Source organism: Kryptolebias marmoratus, linkage group LG3 (genome assembly GCF_001649575.2).
Source record: "Kryptolebias marmoratus isolate JLee-2015 linkage group LG3, ASM164957v2, whole genome shotgun sequence".
Lineage (NCBI taxonomy): Eukaryota > Metazoa > Chordata > Actinopteri > Cyprinodontiformes > Rivulidae > Kryptolebias > Kryptolebias marmoratus.
Genome location: NC_051432.1, coordinates 19,394,581 through 19,414,791, shown reverse-complemented (window position 1 = coordinate 19,414,791; position 20,211 = coordinate 19,394,581). Strand labels below are relative to the sequence as shown.

Below are 20,211 nucleotides of genomic sequence, written 5' to 3'. Positions count from 1 at the left end.
TACATACCTGAAAACCATCCTGGAAGCCAGCAAAGACCTTCCACACTGTGGCTAAGGTTTTACATTGTAGCAGGGTCATTATCTGGTGTAATGGGGGGCTTTACAAGTTGATACAAGGACCAAAGAATTCTGTACAGGAATACAGTGTTTCTTAATGGAGTCTGCTGTCTTTGAAAAGAACAGTGGAACTGCATTCAAATAAGATCTAGATTCCTTCTTGGCTTTGTCTAAGGCAGCAGTTCCCAACCCTGGTCCTCAAGGAACACTATCCTGCAAGTTTTCATTGTTTCCCTGCTTTTCAGCAGGTCCTTTCTGTCTGCAGAAGCCTGTTAATCACTCCCCCATTCAAATCAGGTGTGTCAAAGCAGGAAAACAACTAAAACATGCAGGATAGTGTTCCTCGAGGACCAGGGTTGGGAATCACTGGTCTAAGGAAATATTTGACAAAATGATTGCCTGTCTCTTAAAGTTGTTTAAAGACAAATTTTGGTGGACCCTTAAGTCTTAAGCTCTGTCACCTGTGATTATCATTCCACTGGTAGAAAATAAAATAAGTGCATATTCATTTCTATTATCCCATTCTCCTCACTTCAGATCTCTGTCCTCTTCGTCCCTTGCTCCTTTTATCTCCATTCAGCTGATGACTCCCTCCATCCCTTACACTACCTTAGCTCAATCTATCATTGTAATAGCCTGCTCATGTGAGTTCCCCAGCATCGCGCCTCTCATCATCTTTCTCCTCCTCTCATTCCTCTTCACCTATCCTTCATAGAGCTGGATAATCCCATCTCCCCAGCTCCATTTATCTCTCTTGCTGCCTTTTTGTGCTTTCACCTGTAATTTTCATTTTTTTTAAAACTTCCATTAACCCAAATTCTGTGTCCTCATTGAAATGTTGCCAACTGAACAAGTGTCTTCTGTAAAACAAATCTTTGGAAATGTCCCATTATTACTTTTTTTCTTTATGGAGTTATGATACAGTAGAATAGCAAGAGAAATTACCACATGTACTTTTCTTCTGTGCACATTTTCTTAACCTTTCATACAAGCTCAGGTAATTCTGGTTGGCATAACCTTTTGTTTCACTTTGTGTAAAATTTCCTGTGCTAAATGAAGTAAAAAGAAAGCACCGATGTTACTTTCCTTGAGATTTTAGAGAATTCAAACAGCTCAACACGAGCTCCACTAAGATACTTTGCAGTCTTTCTGAAACCTTCATAAGCACAATGTTTTTACCTCTTTGTCTGTATTTTGTTGAGTTTTTGCTTTCTGCTCATGCATTTGTCAACAGATTATTTCTTTCTTCTTTGCCTGATCCTTGTTATTTGTTTATCTTCTAAGTTCTGTTCTGTTCTCTGCCTTACTTTACTTTCTTTCTACAATTTCAGCATCCTGGTAGTAAAACTCTGTTTAGTTTTTATCTGCCAGTCTTCTGCCCGTCAGCCTTGAATTTGGATTGTCTGCTACAAAACACCTCAACATGATACAGATGGAAATTCTCACTTTAATTGAAAGCAAATCTTTTCTAGTGGACGACAATAAAACGCCACAATGCATAGTCTGTTAAGATAAAAAAAGTTTTCTGACCAGATACAAATGAGCTTCGGCAAAGGAGTTTCCTGTGGTGTGAGCAATATGGTTTCAATTTTATAATAAAGATTGAAGCTGAGCTTATAGTTTTTTAATGATTTTGTAAAGTAAGATGATGTTTTTTTTCTATTTTTCATAAATGTTTGTGACAGTATTCAGTTGTCTGACAATTTAAAAAAAGTGTGCAAAGTAACAAAGTTAGAATTTTATCCCATGGAATATAGTTACAGTACATAAAAAAGAACAATGGAAAGGAAGCTCACAAAGTGTAGCTCATTTCTTCAGCATGAACGGTGTCAGTAGTCTGCAAGCTAGTGCTATCTCTGAGCTCATTAAAGCTGTATTCCAAAAAAGTGGGAATAGTTTAACAAATAATATAAATATGCATTAACAGTAAATTCCACTAAAGATGTTTTTCTTTCTTTTTACCCGAATAGATCTTAAGTCTTTTTTTTTGAGTGGCAACATCCACATATTTTCAGTTGAAGTTTATTTTTGCTGACCAGATTCTGAAATGTAAAGATCAGAGCTAAAACTCTGAATAAAAATCAAACCAGTACCTGAACATGTTCCCATTCCAACATGTACTAAAAAAAGAAAATCACATAAACATCAGATGAGGAGGATTGATTGGGATCTTCACAGATCAGATTAGATTTCCTGACACTAGAATTCAAAGGAGGAAATCATGAAACTTGTTTTTTTAATTCTTCTTGGGGATTAAATCAGCCCCCAGAAAAAAGCAAAGAAACAACTACTGCATCTTCTTATAACAATAAATCTACTAACATAATGCAGATTATATAACTAAAGGAGGTGAAAAACCAAAATTGTAGAAGAAAGGTAAAGGAGTTCCCATTAGGGATTGGACATTACCCAGATATGTCAATCATAAAAATGATTAGATAACTAAAGTAACATGGGGGTCATAGAGGGTTAGACAGACAGAAAAGAGTAATCAGAAATACATTAGATAAAAATACAGTACAATACAATACATCTTAAGACAGAGTAACAAAAAGAAAATAAAAAAGAAAAACATCTGTGACTGATGTGACTGACTGTGTGTTCACATTTTATGCAGCAAAAACCTCATCTCTTTCTGTATTATTGACCGTATCAGCTTTACTTGCTTTCACAAATGCAAAATAAATAAATAATAATATTAAAAAAACAATAAGTAGCTCAGTTTGTGCTGCAGATTTCTGAGCAGTGGGAGGTGCACGGCAGCAATTATAAAAGAAGCAAAACAACATTAACTTCAAGCACCAGCATATCCAACTTGGAGAGTACTCATAGCCTCTTAAAATGATTGCCTGCTAAGCACAATTTAGTCAAGCCAACATAGGAAAACAAATGACTGGGGGGAAAAAAAAAAAGAAAAAACACTGATGATTCCCATCAAAAAGGACAGTGAGAATAAGCAGCACTCTTACAGGTGATCTGATTGTGCTTACCACCCAAGAAATCCTAATTATTTCAAAGATGATGGAAGCTGTGGGCATTTTGTCAGAAATGCTGGCTACATGTGACATTAGTTTTCAGGAATTTAAATAGTCTGATGTGTTGCTGAAGAATCTGTGTCCTCACGCAGGTTGAAACAACCTTTGAGTATTCAAGAGTATCACATTCAGGGACGCACATGAAATGTCACTTTTCTGTTCAGTTCTATGTCTGATTTAATTTTGTTTTGTGCCAGGGGCCATTTCTGTTTGAAAAACACAAGACTAAATCTATTTTCTCCCAGGAATAATTGCACCATGTAAAACCAAACAGGCTAGCTGATAAAGACAACAGGTACACAGAGAAAATGACATAATTGCTGCAAAGACAAAGAGGCTTTGGGGTTACGTTTGGCAGGTCGCTCTGTGAGAGTGGTGCTGATTTTATGTATCCTATTTGTTTCAGCATTAATAATGTTGTGGAACAATTTTAGTACTGCAGGGAGTGTTGTGTGAACTAACAAAACAAGCTGGCCTTTGTTGGTGAGGTGAAGCTAAAACCATCAAACTCAGACACACTCTCATAATCACACAATTAAGAGTTGTAATAGTACAGACCCATGACATATTTTAGATTAAAACCATACATCAAATATTAGAAAAAATAATGCTTCAATGGCAGATGAATAAGCAACACAGTAAGTCCAATAAGTTGTTTTATACTGAGTTCAAACGAATGTTGTGATTGCTTTTAAAAGGAAAGTTTTTACCCCTTCACATTACGGCACGTTTACAAAATTTCCTGTTTTTGTTACAAAATTTGTTCAGACAATGCAAATAATAATAGTAATAATAATAATAATATACGTTTTCTATGAGAACAGTGTTTGTTCATCATGTGTAATTTCACTGTAAAATCTACTATTTTATGAAGTTTAGGTCAAAGTAAATTTTTCTTTTAGTTTCCTGAAAGAGTTCAAAGCTAATTTTGATTGATTTTAAATCCAATTTAATGAACCTATCTAAGTGTGTCTTGACATCAGGGAACACTAGTCTGAAGTGATGTTGGGACTTACTTGGCACCCTGTTAATTGCTTTGAGAGGCCGCAGGACCCTCACTGTTCGGATGGCTGTGAAGTTGATGTTCTGCAGGTCCAGAGAGTATTCGATCATCCTGGAAAATACAAACAGCCCACAAAAGGACAATTAAGATCACAAATCATTTGCTTAATAAGGTGCAAAGAGAAGAACAATAAACAAACGTATATTTATATATATTGTTTTTTTTTATTTAGAGGGATTTCATCTTTAATTGTGGTCTCAGTTGATTTATTGTACTCCTCCTTCCAAATTTGTTTCCATTAGAAAGACTAGACAGAACCACAGCTGGCGTCCTGCTGTGCTTGTCCTAATCTGAATAATGAGCTTGTATATGTGGACTTCATAATGCTGCACCTTTAAGGAAAGTAGGAGGACTGATCTGTTGCATATCCTAATTGTTTCTAGAAAGTAAAATGTTTGCTTGTGCTTCATTAAACAGGAAGAAACTGAGCGTGAATATTAATGTCTGTAGGTGTCTTGTTTTACAAGGCACTGTCACAAAGAGCTGCACTGATTGCAAGCACCAGACATTTTCTTCCGTTATGACACCACTGAAGAAAGATGTCAATCTGCAAGTGAATAAGTCCTGGGGTCTTGGAAAGTGGCTATGCTGGCTTTTAGCACATGCAGTGAAAGCATCAAAGTGTATCGTCTTGGTCTGAAGGCATCTCTGAGCAAGAGAGGCCTGAGATTGAATGTGCAACCATCTGGGATGAAAGCGGAGGCTTGTGAAGGGGCAAAGATTGGAGGTGGAGAAGTTCACAAGCTTCAAGTTAAACAGTGTATGATAACAAAAAAAAAGGGTAAGGAAGGCAAGGAGAACATATTGTGTTATTTGACCTATTTTTGACAATTCATTACTGTGGAAATATACTTAGCCTGAAGAACAGCAGAAAGCAAGAGAGCTGAAGTGAAGGGAACAGAAAAAACCAAAGAAAAAAGAACAGAGCTGGAAAAAAAAAGTGTGAAATCAGAAACCTACCTGAGAAAGCACCGAGGATTGATTAAGTGCAATATAATGAAGGCAATAAAGCCAGATTGAAAGAGAGAGACAGAGAGAGCCTGGGGCTTTTATCAAGTGCTGGAGATAATTACAAGTTTAGGAACCGAAAGACAGAGCGAAGCGAGCACTGAGCATATACCTGGCAGAACAGAGAGAAGCTGCTCTCAGACTTAGAAGCGGGGAAAGCGGACTGTTGTCAAGATGTGCAAAAGAAAAGTACAAGAAGCTGAGACAGGTTTTAGGTATTTGACACCAATATTCTGCTCCTGCTAAAATATTCTAGCACTCCAAAGTAACAAGCTTATTTCTGTGAGAGGCTGGATGACCTACCAGGTGAGTTTTATGTGATTAAACAGCCCCATCCAATTATTCGCTTTCAAACTCTTGACCTTTATGAAAAAAAAAAAAAAAATTAAATAATAATAAAAATTTCAGAAATAGAACGAAACCAGACTAAAATTTCCTGGCATTCCAGAATAACTCCCACAGATTCAAAGAACTTCCTTTGGCTCAGAAAATAAAACTAAAAAAAAGAAAAAAAAATCCTCTGGCAACATCAGTTAAGTTTCAAAGTTTAAATGACATGAGGTTTTCTGATTTTAGATTGAACTTTAGCTAGAAAAAGAAAAAAAAAAGATAAAACCCTTCTAATTGGACAGCTACCAAAATATTGCTTTTTTACATGGGAGAATGGTCAGAGTCAGTTAGAGATGATTCTGCAGAAGAAATTGGCATTTATCTAGTTTTGACTGGTTGTAAAAAAATAATATCAATCTTCAGACCTTTTACGCAAAAACTGAAAACTCATAATGGCTATTGTGAAAATAATAAAGGCTTTTCATCTCCACTAAATCTGGCAGGATAACAAACATTATACAAGAAAAAAATGGGAGAAAAGTGAGAAACTATTCTATAGACAACAACAAAGGAGTCAGTCTACATTTAGGTTTATCCCAAAAGTCTTCTATATTCACCCAATTTTAGCCAGGTCCAATGTTCAGCTGAACAACACTTTTAATGGCAAAGCTTGCAAACAGAAGTGTGAGTCTAACTGCTGAACCATGAAATCGGAGTCCCTCCTGTTGACAGAAAATTAACTTAACCATGCTGCAGACAGGAGGTGGGTGAGCCCTCATTGTGCTACATCTCCCCACATGTCAGAGCAAAACGTGCTAATATAACACACCGACTGAAAGTTGGGTCAGAGTTCGCACAGCCATATCTCTCTGGGATCACACAGGTGGGTCTGCAGTGTGGGGTTGTGCTCTAATTTGACAGGTGCTTTTTTTTTTCTTTCTCTCTTTTGCAATTGAGTAGACACCAAAACTTTATCCAGTGATGCAAAGGAATAAAAAGACTTGTATTCAAAACAGAGTTAATAACAACAACAACAAAATATATAAGGTATTAAAGGAGGTTGTAACGGTAATATGAATGTTTAAGTCTTTATTGTATAAAAGTTACATTATTTTATACATTTTGGAAAAAAAAACAAAGAACTAGGAAAGGCTGCAACAAATGCATGCTGAGCAGGTGCAAGAAAAAATAAAGAGTTCTGTATACAAGATCCCATTTTTGATGGATAGATACTTATTACATACAGATACATATTTTCAGTCTGGTCTTTCAGATAATAAATTACTTTGGATTACTTTTGTTCCAGAACAACCACAGAATATGTTGATTTTTTTTCTTTCTACCCCATGTCTTAACTCCTCTGCCTCTTTTACATTTTGAGTGTTTCCGTCTCTGGTGTCTCGGTTCTCCTAAGTGAGCTGCTGTGTCTCTGTGGTTTACTTTAACCTCCCTCTGCCTCCATTAAAACCCTGTCACAAGTTGGCATCATAAAAACCTACTCATAGGAGCAATCAGAGTGGAACAGTGGGACAAATTTTCTTCTGCGTTTGCCCACTGAGAATTGTCTTGTGAAAGAGGATTTGCAATGCATGAGCGACAATATTTTACAGTTGAGTGAAAATTTTACATTGAAAGCCAAAGCGAAGTCTCTTACCCTCTCTTTCACCTTCACTCAATTTCTGTACAAGTTTGTTCTGTTCAGAATCACAGAAGGACTGGAGCCTACACCTGCAGTCAGTGACATGTGCCCAGGACAGGCTGCCAGTACATCTCAGGGCCTATTTAATTCATAAATCCATTTTTTTTTCTTTACCTGCTTGTTCTGGTTCAGGCTCATGGGGAACATATGCCTATTTCTAATTATTATGTATTTAAAAACTTTCTAAAATGGTCTAAAAATCCTTAAAATGTTTGCTTGGTCAATTGCTGATCCAGTAATTTGAGCAGTAATCACACAAACTAATGCTTTTTTTATTGCCTACCTCAATGAAAGGTGGGTGATCATGTATTCGCATGTGTGTGTTTGTTTGTCTGTCTGTTAGCAGTAAATCACATGGACAGCTGGATGGATTGTATTTGAAATTTGAAAAAAATAATCATTAGATGTACCATTGATTAACTTTTGGTGTCAACCTAATTCAGGCCATTATTACAAATCAACCTTAGCAAACACAAAAATGTGTATTTACAGCTATTGAGCTACAATTTGGGGTTGCTGTAGCTGAAACTCATCTTTCACACATAATTTTGCACTCGTAGGCCATGCAAAATCTTTGGTTAAAGCTTTGGCATACAAAGTGTTAGGCAGTTTCTTTAATGAAGGCTACTTTTAAATTTTATAACATTTTATTTTGCTTTTTACAGGAATCTTCAACATCTTCCTTGAAGAGGCTGTTGTACCTACACAGTTTAAAATGTCCAGTACTCCTTGTGCCTAATAACAGCTGCAACCTCACTGAATCACAGCTGTCCCGTGGCACTGACCTCTGTCTTAATGAAGTGCTTGCTCTGAAGGACTACCCATGAAACATTAAAGTCAGCCTCCCACCTTTTCTGAACCCCTTACAGCTAACTTATTGTGACAACCAGTTCCAAAATTATGCAAATATACATTACCCACATGCTGTTTAATCCAACCTAGTGAAAAAGAACAATCAGGCCAGGATTATGTTTATTGATTCCTCATTAACCTTTCTGCTCTGAAAACTTTGCTCCGTAACTAGATTTTCCTGTCAGGAAGACAACAGTCAGTATGAAAAAATGTTTTTTGAAGTTGAGTTTTGTAAGTTTTTAGAGCTAAAGCCCACACGTAAACTACCACATGCAACACTTGTTTTAACATTTTTGGCAATAAGTATTAGATTATTGCTAAATTCTAAAGATTTTTTTAAAGCAGTAGTTTATGCAGTATGGTGATAAAACACAGGTACAAAACAAAATGCAATTCACTTGCATTCTTGAAAACGATGCAATTCACATAAGTAATAACAAGCTATAACATATTACACATTTAAGCCATACGAGTGGATGTACAGTGGCCTAATAGAGAAGAATATACTAATGTAGCAATTACCACAGAACACTAAAATGTCTCATTTTATGCCTGCAGTCTTGGCTAAACGCCTTCTGGAGAAGATGGCATCAATTATTAAAATAAGATTAATGGATGCAGCACATTTTCTGTCCCAGAAGTGGTTATCAAGTCAACGAAGTCAAGGGGGAAGCAGAAGCACATAGACACATGAACACAAAACAGACACACAATCACTTATAAAAAGGATTAATTCCCATCTCTATCCCTTTACCTTTTCCCTTTTGGTCTTATCCTCTATGAACCTTCTACCTCACAAACTCCCCTTTGTCTCATGCCTATTTATTGGTTAACTCTGATCTCCACGCTCCTCTTTATGTCCTATTTTAATACAAATCTGCTTTGTCCTGTTGTTCTTTCTTTGCATATTATTCTTAAAATCCATTCATTGGAGCTCCACATCTAGTAAGTTAGATTACATTAATCAGTTGGTTACAGAAGGTTTTGTCCTGTATATCTGTACCGTGTTACATGGGAAAATGTACAACTAGCTCGTCAAAAATGAAAGCCAGCTGTCTCTCTTCTTACTTGTTCATCCCCATCTCTTCCTTTTAAAGTCTGCACACATCATGTTTAAGCTCTGTAACATTATTATAAATTATGATACACAAAAATAGTGTGAAATGGCTAAGCCAGCTTTAAAGAAATGCGCTTGGACAGTTAAATGACAAGATCCGTGTGAGTTCCTTCATGGTGCATTCAGTACAGAAAGGATATGTTGAGGTGTAAAGAATTATCTTTAGCCACAAGAAGACATTTTTTGCCACAAATGATATGCTCTCCAAAGAGCCTTAATGTCAATATCAGTGTGTCAGTCTGACCATAAACGAAGAGACACAAGCAACTGAAACAGTCCAAATCCACATTAAGAATTGCAGCAAATTAACCAAGATGCTTCTGCACATTACTGCATTCATTTACAACATGGCTGCCTCCAAGTCACAACAGATGCTCTGATTCTATCAGTATGTGAGCTGCACCATCAAAGAAACATATGACTCCTAGTGTAGTTAAATAGATGCAAGTGAAATATTTACTTACAGGAACTGCCCATAATCAACAGATTTATTTATTTATTTAAATAAAAACTGATTTTTGTGTGTGTGTGTGTGTTTGTGATGAGTACCTTAAACATTTCCTATGCATATCTTGAGCATAGTAAGAATTCACATAAGATGGAAAGTCAGAGCTCATCTTTTCCATGTCCTCATTTCACAATAAACCGTAACATCAATCAGCAAAACTCATTCGACATGTATATTGACATTGACTGTGTATATTGTATGAACACACACTGACTGATCAAATAGATGGTACCAGTTTAAAAAAGGTTGCGTTTTGTAATCAAAACTAGTTTTTGTGTCATTTTGTGTACACAATGTAGTTTGGATTTCAAATGCAATAATAATAACAAAGTAAAACTATTCAAATGTGTTTGTTCTTACATTCTTTATGTCTATACAAAGTTGCCTGCTTATTACATATATCTACCTAAACTCACAATGATATAAAGCTCCAGTTCTAACTCCTGCGCGAAGGTTAGATTTATGACACATAATGACCATTTCAGACAGAACACACTGTGACATTTTGAAACCCTATATTTTTCATGACTTGTGGCATACAATGAGGATACGGTGTGCTGAGCAAACGGCATACATGGCACAGCACCGAGCTCAGGACTGACTCATTTTACAGTGAACATATATAATGCATACCAGCCTGAAGAATCCCACTTGCCAACAACAAAATGAAATGCTTTAAAATCTCTACCCAATTTTCACTGAGTTGACCAGCTGAAAGTGAAGCACACATCACTTGTTGTCTCAAAGGGCTGTTACACGGAAAGGCATTTCTGTTATTTGCTACACCTCATTTATTCAGTGACGTAGGATTTAGTAAAAGTTCTCTGTGTGATGGAATAACAACCAGTTCTGAGATGTCTTTTGACATTTTTGTCTTCCTATACCCTGGTCAAAACAACATTAGAGTCCAACAGCAAACAATGCAAATGTCACTCTAAAATGTTTACTTAAAAAGAGAAAAAAAAAAAAAAGCTCCTCAGTCCCTACAGAAATGTTTACGGAAGGTCAAGTTACGATTCCCTAAATATGCAGCAAAGGTTCCAGTTGTAGAGGGAAAATCCTAATATTTTTTCTTTTTCTTTTTTTTTTAAATGTTACTGAATTCTTATTGGTGTAAGTGTTAGAGGCAAATGTTGCTACTGAATGCCAGTCTTGCATAAAAACTTACCTTCACAGAATTTAAAAGGCATAGTTATTGCTAATCAGGACTGGTTAAAGCCTCCCATCTGCTTTTCCCTTAAAGTAAAATATTTATCAGCTCACAAAATGAGTGTTAATGTGTAATCTCCAAACATTTGTTTGGTTTATCACCTTGACGTTTATGCAAAGCAAATGTATAATAAGCGCATGTTTGTGTTCACATATAAGTAACATAGAGACAATATGAGAACAGATGGTAAGATAAAAGCACGTTGGGAAAGGATTTACAACAACAACAAAAAAAAAAAAAAAACATTTAATGAGTGGCAACAACTGCTCTGGTCCTGGTTCTAACAGTTCTGGTTCTCCATTAACATGGTTAAGTAACATGTATTTTTACTGGTTGTCATGGTTTTGAAAAACAAATAAATTCATCCACAAACTTTCTTGCACTGATCCATGGTTGGGCCACAGAAGTAACAGGTTCAGGAAAAAAAAAACAGACCTCCCTTCTCCTCAGCTACCCTGCAGCGTTTTCTGACAAATCAAAATCAGAATCTGTTCCAAGACCAGAGAGATTTTATTATTTCTGCAGATATGCTCCGAAATTCAGCAGGGCAAGGCATCCAGGATGCATCCAAATCAAACGCCCAAACAACCTCAGCTGACTCATTTTGATGAAGAGAAGCAGCGGTTCTACCCTGGATAATGCAGCTCCTCACCTTATCTCTAAGATTGAGCCTTGCTGTCTTATGAAGTAAGCTCATTTCAGCCACTTATATACAAATCTTGTTCTTTTGGTCATACCTCATGACCACAGCTGTAGGTTGGAATCAGTTAAACGAGAACTTTGTCTCAGCTTCTTCTGTATTACAACAGATTCACCTTCATTACTGAGGACGAATCCTCAATTCTTCGGCCCATCTCCCACTCCATCCTCCCATCACTCATGAACAAGACTCCCAGATACTTGAACTCCTCCACTTAAGAAAAAATAGGATAAAGACTGAAGTTATTTGTTGGACAACGGGTCATTTTCCACAGTTTCCAGCGCCTACAATGTTGAAGCTCTGTGCAGCTTTGCTCATCAAGACCCAAATGTGCAACCACCAGCTGTAGTTGTAAACACTACAACAAACTATTTGCTCTCTGAAATTGCCCCCTGGGCAGAGGTGATTCAGCTTTGATGGATCATACTCAAGGTAACAATTTAGTAAATGAGCAATTCCTGTTTCTGACTCTTAGAGCCAGCATTAAAAAAAAAAATTCTGAGTCTTGACATTACGTTTTGATGATCATTCTGTTTTCAGGTACTCCTCCAATGAACCAAACATTATTTTTTAGTTTTATCCTATTTCTTCTGACGAGTGTTTGAGACAGATAGAGCAGGTCAGGGGAGCCTGAAGGAGCTAAGAGACTGCATGGATCCTGAGAGAGGGGGTGCAAAGCTCAGCCTGCACTCACTGATAACCTCTCTAACAACACTCCAACAGACAGGCTCACAAAGGGATACCTGCACTTATTAAATATACCATATGCGCATGTAGGCATATAAACACGGGCAGACAAACCATGACTGTTTGTGAGACGAAAATGTTATAAACAACCCCTTTAGGGGAAAGTTAGAAACTTGCAGTGGTGGAGTGTAACTAATTAATTTTTTAAGTACATAACTGTGGGAAAATAGTTTGAATGAGAATTTTCAACTTTTCATACTTCTACTAAATATAAAACAAACAACAACAAAAACAGGAAAAAAATACATGTCTTGTGTTCTTCAAGTGTAAAAGAGGCAAGGGAGTAACTTGTGTCTTGTAATGTTTCTATATCTAAACAGCCATGTAATTTGTTTGCAGCCAGTTGAAGTCGAACACAGTAGTTTGGTGCTCCAGTGAATTGGAATTTGTGTCACATACCTGAGGAAATGCTACCACTGGATCGAAGAACCAAAAGCAGGTGAATATATAATAAGCAAACGTTTTTGGATCTGATTTCAATTTTACAAGAGACTCCTTCTGTATTTATGCAATTACTGAAGGACTTCAGCTCTTAAAGATCTCAAAAGAAAGACTGAAGATGAGTGTGAAAATCATTGTGATTGGCTGTTTAGTAAGGAAAAAGATTGGCTGATTTATCTGGATTATACAACTTGCTGATAATGCATGCAAAAAATCCAAGGGCAGTATGTGGTCTGAGGGGAGAAGCAGTCCCAGGACTCCCTGCATCTGGCGCTCAACTTCTTCAGTTAAAACAACATGGATGAGAAAGAATTCATAGAAAATCAAACTTTTAGTTAAAGTTGGACACCAACCTTTTACATATGAGATATCAGACCCAAAGTCTCAGAGCATCCACCTAGCATGCCTGAATGTGTGAGGAGTCTGCTTCATTTGCAGGGAACCCCAGCTGAGCCTACGCTGCTCCTCATCTCCTTCCTGCAGCTCGCCTGAGGTTTGTGTTTGCAGCTGATGGCTCCCAGGGGTATAACATTTTATCACGGCCTCTGCTTCGCCACTACACGCACCGCATGTGGTGGATATAAGACTGAAGAGTGATTGTGGCGATGATGGAATCGCTTTGTCATGAAGCACTGAACATTAGGATTTAGTGCAAAAAATACAGGGACAGCTCTTTGCTTAAGGCATGCCGCTTAAGAGATGATAACTAGGAATGTAAGGACAGACAAATGAGAAAACTAGGAAGAAAGCGAGAAACAATAAAAGACTAGATCAAACATCACGACAACGCCCTATCTTTTACTTATGGAAGATGTTGAGGAAAGTATTTGCCAAGAGAAAAGGCACGTTACCATTTCTTTGATCATTTCTGCTTTGACATTTTAAGATTCATGTATTAGCACAAATAGCAATGAGAGCTGTCACGGAGAATATAGTCTACCAGCAGCAAGCTTTCATACAAACTGGAAGTGTGGAAGATGGGGTTTAACAGTAAATGTGATTTAGTCTTTATTTCTGGAAATGCAAAATCCTTCATTTTTGCTTTAAAACTACCATACCAGCTCTTGTTGCCAAACTACTGCAGTATTTCCAGTTTATCAGTCATGATTACCTAAACTTGAAATAAATATACATTAAGCTCTAGTCATGATAGGGCATTGCCTAATTGTTTGGAGTTTTCAAATTAGTATTATTTTTGAATTTATTTGTGTAAAGTAGTTTTGGATTTTATTTCTTAAGAGTTGTTTTTGCAGTTTTATGTAGAAATGACAGTGCGCAAGTTAGTGTGTCTACAGCAGCATAGTGTAAAAGCACTGCCTTGCAGAATTTTTTAAATGCAATAAAAAAATAAATAAATAACTGTCAGAGTTCCTGAAAATCAAATATGTATACACATCATAAAGCTGTCAGTATGAGTGTGACTTCATGTATATCCAGGAGCTTAAAAGTCATTAACTTTACCTACAAACTAGAAACTGTCAGTGACGATCTACAATATGTGACCAACTGTACAACTCATTTAGTTATCAGGAGATGAGGAGCGATTTTTTTTATATTTGAAAGTAAAAAAAAAAAAAATGACAGCAGTGGTGTGATTGTGTTCATAATGTAAAATTAAAAAGTTAATAAACTTCCCAGCCTTATCATCTATACTGGTGTATCAGCTTGATCCACCATTCTTTGCACCTCCTTGTCATTAAAACCCAAAACAGAGAAGCCCAACAAAAAGCCACAATCACTCCATCAACACAAAGTCTAGAAAAAGTTCATTATTCACAAAAAAAACTCTGATGCAGTTGCAATTTTGCATTATCTTTGTGAACTTCTGACTAACTAATTATATTGTGTCATTGTACTAATGATGCAGGATCGCAGGATAGCTTTTTTATTATGCTTTGGACATGTTTTTGTGTAAATCTTTGTTTGATCACACAAACTTACACAGCAAGCTAAAATTGCCATCCTAGTCCTCATTAATTATAAATTTATAAAAAAAAAAACAGAAACCAGTTGGAGCAACTGACTGGTTTCATAACAGACGTTCTGAACAAGTTACAGAATTAAAGCGAGTTTGAGTCAAACAGTGACACAAACAAACCCATTGAGCAATAAGCAGAATTTAAAATTTAGACACAGTTGTAACCCTCATTTAGCTTTGAATATCTCCAGACAAATTTAGGCCACATTTTGCTCAAGTTGTTTTGTTCTTACAGCTTCATTTCTAAAGCACACATAAAACTTAATGTATGCAAGATGCACAACTCCAGTTTGTAAATCATGCACAAATGTCAGAGAACACCAACTGGCATCCCAACACAACTTGAAGAAAGTTGATTTGCACTCTGAACATCTGAGAATCTTTTTCACCCACTTTTTAGTTGCCAACATTGTGGTTAAAAATTCATGTCAACCGGAAAAAAACGCACACTTTAGAAAAAAATAGCAAATACGGCATGGTCAATCCTTATTGATGCATTTACTCTTGTTACTGTTGGCTAAATGCTGATGTTTATTCTAAATTTGAGCTTAGATGTTTACTACAGATGTGACCTTGTCACATCCTTTGCATATATAGACATTTTTAGAAATTATGTATCTGTGTTTTTCATTCACAAATTCTCAGTGAGAGTCTACATAACTATTACAACATATAATATACCAAAAATATTGAAAAGCTTTGATGTGTGTATTCAAACACTCCTCAAAATAACAAAAAAAAAATGGTTTGTTTAAGTGATTTTATCTCTCTATCCAGAGTTTAGTTCATTCTACTTCAGGTCATCAGCATGAGTGAGAATGAATGTAAAATTTATGACGGGGTAATTTCAGCTGATTCATTCAATTCTGTTACAGTGATGAGCTCAGCTGAATTGTACCATCACTGCATTATTGCTGCCAAGGTCCCAGGTGAGAACCGGAGATGATCAACTTATCAATATTCGATGGTATGCTACATATTTAACGGTGGTGTGATCAGCCATGCATGGCGACGTAATGGATCACGTCAGGAAGACAAATAAGTTAGAGACAAAAAAAGAAATTCAGGACCCAGCCTTTAAATAGAGCCACAATAAGTCAAAATTAAATATTTGAACATTTGAATGATTTAAATTCACTGTACAGTTATGTGGAATTAAACATTTATATTATCGGGCAAGGACTTTTGAGAAGGTGAGCATGTCTCTATATAATTTATTTGTGTTTAAATTTAATCATACATATTTGTTTAATATAAGTTCTGAGGTTACTATATGGCAATTGTGCATTTATTTATACAATAATTCACCTGAAATTTCTCATGTCAGTCACTCAGTCTTCCTGCACATAGACTAGCTGTGTACACCAGTGTGTTTCCTGACCTAGAAGAAAGATCAAAAAAAAAAAAAAGGAGAAGGAATTTCTCACCCTGCCATGACGATAAAGAAATCCAGCCGGTTCCACGTGTCCCCGAGGTAACAACGCCGACCAAAGATTCCCAGAGCGACCATCTTTACAACCATCTCCAGAGCAAAGAACATGTAGATGAATGCATCAAAGGCCTGTCAGAAAAAAAAAGAAGAAACGGGGTGTTCAAAAGGAATTAGGAAGAAATGTCAGTTCTTGCTGCCTTTTCCACTAACGAGCTAACAGATATTAATTATTCACCTTTGGGAAAGGGAACAAAAAAATATGACTAGCGCCTGTTAACAATGCTGGTATTAAAAACAAAAATACAAACTAACTCCCTTTGTACTGCATGAAGGTGGCATACATAAAGTTGGAGTCTATCACACCTTTAGATTTTAGTTAGGTCATTGATTATTTAAAAAGAGATTATTTAAAAAAGAGAACCACTGGTGTTTTATTCTTATTTTTAGGACTTGTAAGACAAGGTGGATCAATCCTTTTGTTTATGTGAAACCACTATATGAATTGTTTATATATTTTCAAGCAAGCACATTTTTATAAATTCATGGTTGAATTTTTCAAACTCTACAGATTTACAATTTATAACTCCTCAAGTTGCCTCAGTTTGAAAAAGGAACAAACCTTCTTCTTGTCTCTGCTTCAGGTTTAAATTTGTGTTTTATTTGGACTATTATTAATAAACTAACTGTTGGCTCTCGAGTATACAAAGTGACAGGTTTCGCATTTCAGATTAGATTCCATTCAAAATCTTTCAGAAAATACTTCTTTGCTCCCCGATGAGTGAAAAGCTATTGAGCTCATTGAACTGTGCAGTTACTGTCACTTACAGGTAACTTTTTATAATTCTTAACAGATGGTGGATTTTGTTTTTCTCTTAACTTCTTCAAAACAAATTGTCATATTTCAAGGCAAACTATTATTACCTCAATTCAACTTGCCAATTTAGATTAAAAAACTGGCACAATAAGTCAATCCTGTCTAAAGATAAAACTTAATTTTTTTTTTTTTTTCCTGATTTTATATATAATCACTACCTCCCAATTTCTATTTTCTTTATTAAATTTTTACGTCTGTCCGCTTTTCTTGCCCCCACTCTGCTCCAAACCCTTAGAGAAATCAAGCAGTTTGCCCTAAATGGTAGGGTAATGGAAAATAATTTGTTTGAACAGTAATCACAGATAATCCTCACATGGACACCCCCGATCACCCACCCTGCTTTAATCAAGCATCTAATTAAAAGAACAACAGTAAAAAGGAAAGATCTCAGCCTGCTGTTGGCATGCTACTATTGTTGTGAACAAAAAGACTTGATTAACTCATGTTCGTTTGTGTGTAAAACGGAGATTAGAAATGAACTGACGCGCTTGGTGTTGCCTGTAATTTGATTTTTAGAGTGAAGAACTGTAGGCAATATGATCTGATCGGAAACTGAACATTGTTGTTTGTTTTGTGATGCAGTAGTTGACTGAAAAGAGGCGCTTTGCTAAAGTCCTGGAGGAATGTGGGGTATAATACTGGCTGTTCACTGTGTATAAATGGCAAAAGTCTGCAACCTTGACTTGCTCTCATCAGAATTATGGATGCAGCAATAAGTTTGGTAAAAGTTACCAACCCAAGAAAAATAAAACACTTGCTAACGAAAAAAAACAAAACATTTCTCCCTTGATACTGATATAGTTCTTGTTCCGATAATACCAGTACCAACAATTTTATGTTGCTCCTTTTGACTACAACATGTTTTTTGTTCATATTCTTTGTTAGCTGAGACAGTTATGAGTAAAAAAAAGGAATTATTATCATCTAAAACAACTCAAATTCTATTAATTCATCTCCACAATTCTGTCATAGTTTAAAAAAATGCCTTAGTTAAACTTTTACGTAGCATCACTTTTGCATCAAATAAGCATTTACACTGAAAACTGTTGTTGTTTGACTCATTACAGTCTGTGGTTAGAACATGTTCCTTTTAAAACCGTGTTTTCAAATTGACTCTATTAAAGGTAACTACTGGTGGAAAAGCATTCAGTATATTGCTACTATTTCAGAACAACCCCAGTCACAAAAAAATTATAGTGACTTGTGCAGCCAATATTTTATAAATATTTACAATATTTTTATTTTGCATTGTAAATGTGTATTGTTTATTTATTTTATTTGTTTGCTTTGTCAAATGTGTGTATTTTCATCATTGTTCATTGTGGCGCTTGGCTGTCTCCCTGAGTTTGAACTTCCCCAGGTTTCGATTAAGATTGTTTTTGTTTGTTTTTTGTTTTATTCCCTCCAAGTGCTCAGTGAGATGTAACATTAGCTCTTAAGTGTCTTGAGATTTTTGTGTCATCATTTTATGCAACGTATCTGTAACTGAAATGAACTAAACTGGATTGAATATTGATTTTAGTTCCTCTTTAAATCATCAATGATTTTCTTTTTTATTCATTCATTCATCCACCTAAACATGAAAACTATAGTATTTCACTTAAATTTAGGCCTCCAGATATCTCCAAGGCTACATTTGTCAGAGTTCATAGATTTTGCTAAGGGGGCCAGTATTAAACAGTACGCTACTGAACAACAAATTCTCTGAAAGGGGGCATATTGATCGGGGGATGTAGCTCACTAAATCCATGTTGATATTGAACAGGGTCTATAGATACTTGGAAGAGAAACTCTATTAGGTCCAACTCAAGAGCCACCCCCCTTAGCGAGTTGAATCAATCTGCTGTGAGTGTTTCCTACTATATATGTGGTTGTGTGAGATATTGAAGAACAGAATAACAGAGTGATTCAACGAGCAGTTTCCACCAACAGACAGAAGACGTACGCGTGCACACTCGCTCACAGCTGTTACACCCACTAAAGACACCTCTGACATGAGTTAGAAGGGATTCTGTGTTTTGCCAGTGAATGAGAAAACTGTTGAGGTACAGCGCAAGGAAAAAAAAAAAAAAGTCATGCTGCTACAACAAAAAGACCACATGCTAGCAGTGAGTCAGTGAAAGAAGTTACATGGAGTCAGCAAAAGAGGGAGAACGCAAAGAAGAGAGGGAGGCAATGTCGAGCTGAAAGGAAGGAATACAGACGGGGATAAAGGGCAGCGTGAGAGTACATGTGAACTGGTGTGTTTTATATGCATCAACACGAGCGCACGGGAATGAACAAATACTGGAAGCACATTCTAAATCCCTTACTTTCAGCTCTGTGAGGCCAAGTTTGTTTACATATTTTAGGTCTCCTACACATTAATCCTCACAAATGCCTTATCTTCTTATGCTGGTTTTAAGGAGGTTAAAAGTATTTAAATAAAATAACGTGTATTTCATTATAAGAGTGCCAGCATCAAGGTGTGAGTACTTGTAAGCTTTTCTACTCTGTTAGTTTGTAGTTAAAGTAACACCTTCAGCTAAAGGTTAAGTGTGGAGTAAAAGTCACATGATCATTAAAGGCATTAGGTGGAAACAACAACTCCAACATAGTAAGTTTTTAAAAGAACATTCTAACAAAACGCAACAACGACAGTTTACAATTTATACAGCATGAAATTTTCATAATCAGACATTATTCAAATACATAAAGTAGTGTTTCCTCTAAGATTAGGGAAGTCAAACTCAGTGTTGCAAGCACTGAATGTGTACATGTTGTGTACCTGTAGTATTTGGCACCGGTCTGAAGAGCAGTCGATGTTCTCGCAGGGCTGGTACATCCCCAGGGTCACGCAGTTCAGCAGGATTACCATCATGCTCACACGTTCGAACCACGTAGAGACAGATTTGGTTAAAGAAAAAGTTGGTTCAAAAACGTAATAGAAACAAAGACCAGTACATTTTCAGTCAGTTTCAACTGCGAATACTTGATTTATAATCCTGTATTTGTTAACAAAGAAAGATAAAATCCCATTTCTAAAATGTTCTCCTGGAATAGTGCCTCAAAACATTAAGGCAACTAACAGGTGCTGATGTTGACTCCTGTGTAATCACTAGTCAGAAAATGTGCAGCATTTTATTATTATTACTTAGATACACAACAAATATTTTGATTA

General features: G+C 36.2%; 1 protein-coding gene across 1 annotated transcript in view; it reads right to left on the bottom strand.

Annotated features, from left to right (window-relative positions):
* LOC108231691 (voltage-dependent T-type calcium channel subunit alpha-1I) overlaps positions 1–19,949 on the bottom strand; it is a 101,733-nt gene extending 81,784 nt beyond the window's left edge. The window contains exons 1-3 of the mRNA XM_017408936.3: positions 19,819–19,949; positions 16,173–16,306; positions 4,109–4,206 (exon numbers count right to left, since the gene is read on the bottom strand). Of these exons, the coding sequence (XP_017264425.2) occupies positions 4,109–4,206; positions 16,173–16,306; positions 19,819–19,911 (325 nt within the window). The 5' untranslated portion in view covers positions 19,912–19,949. The remainder of the gene's footprint in view (positions 1–4,108; positions 4,207–16,172; positions 16,307–19,818) is intronic.
* Between the last annotated feature and the right edge of the window lie 262 nt (positions 19,950–20,211).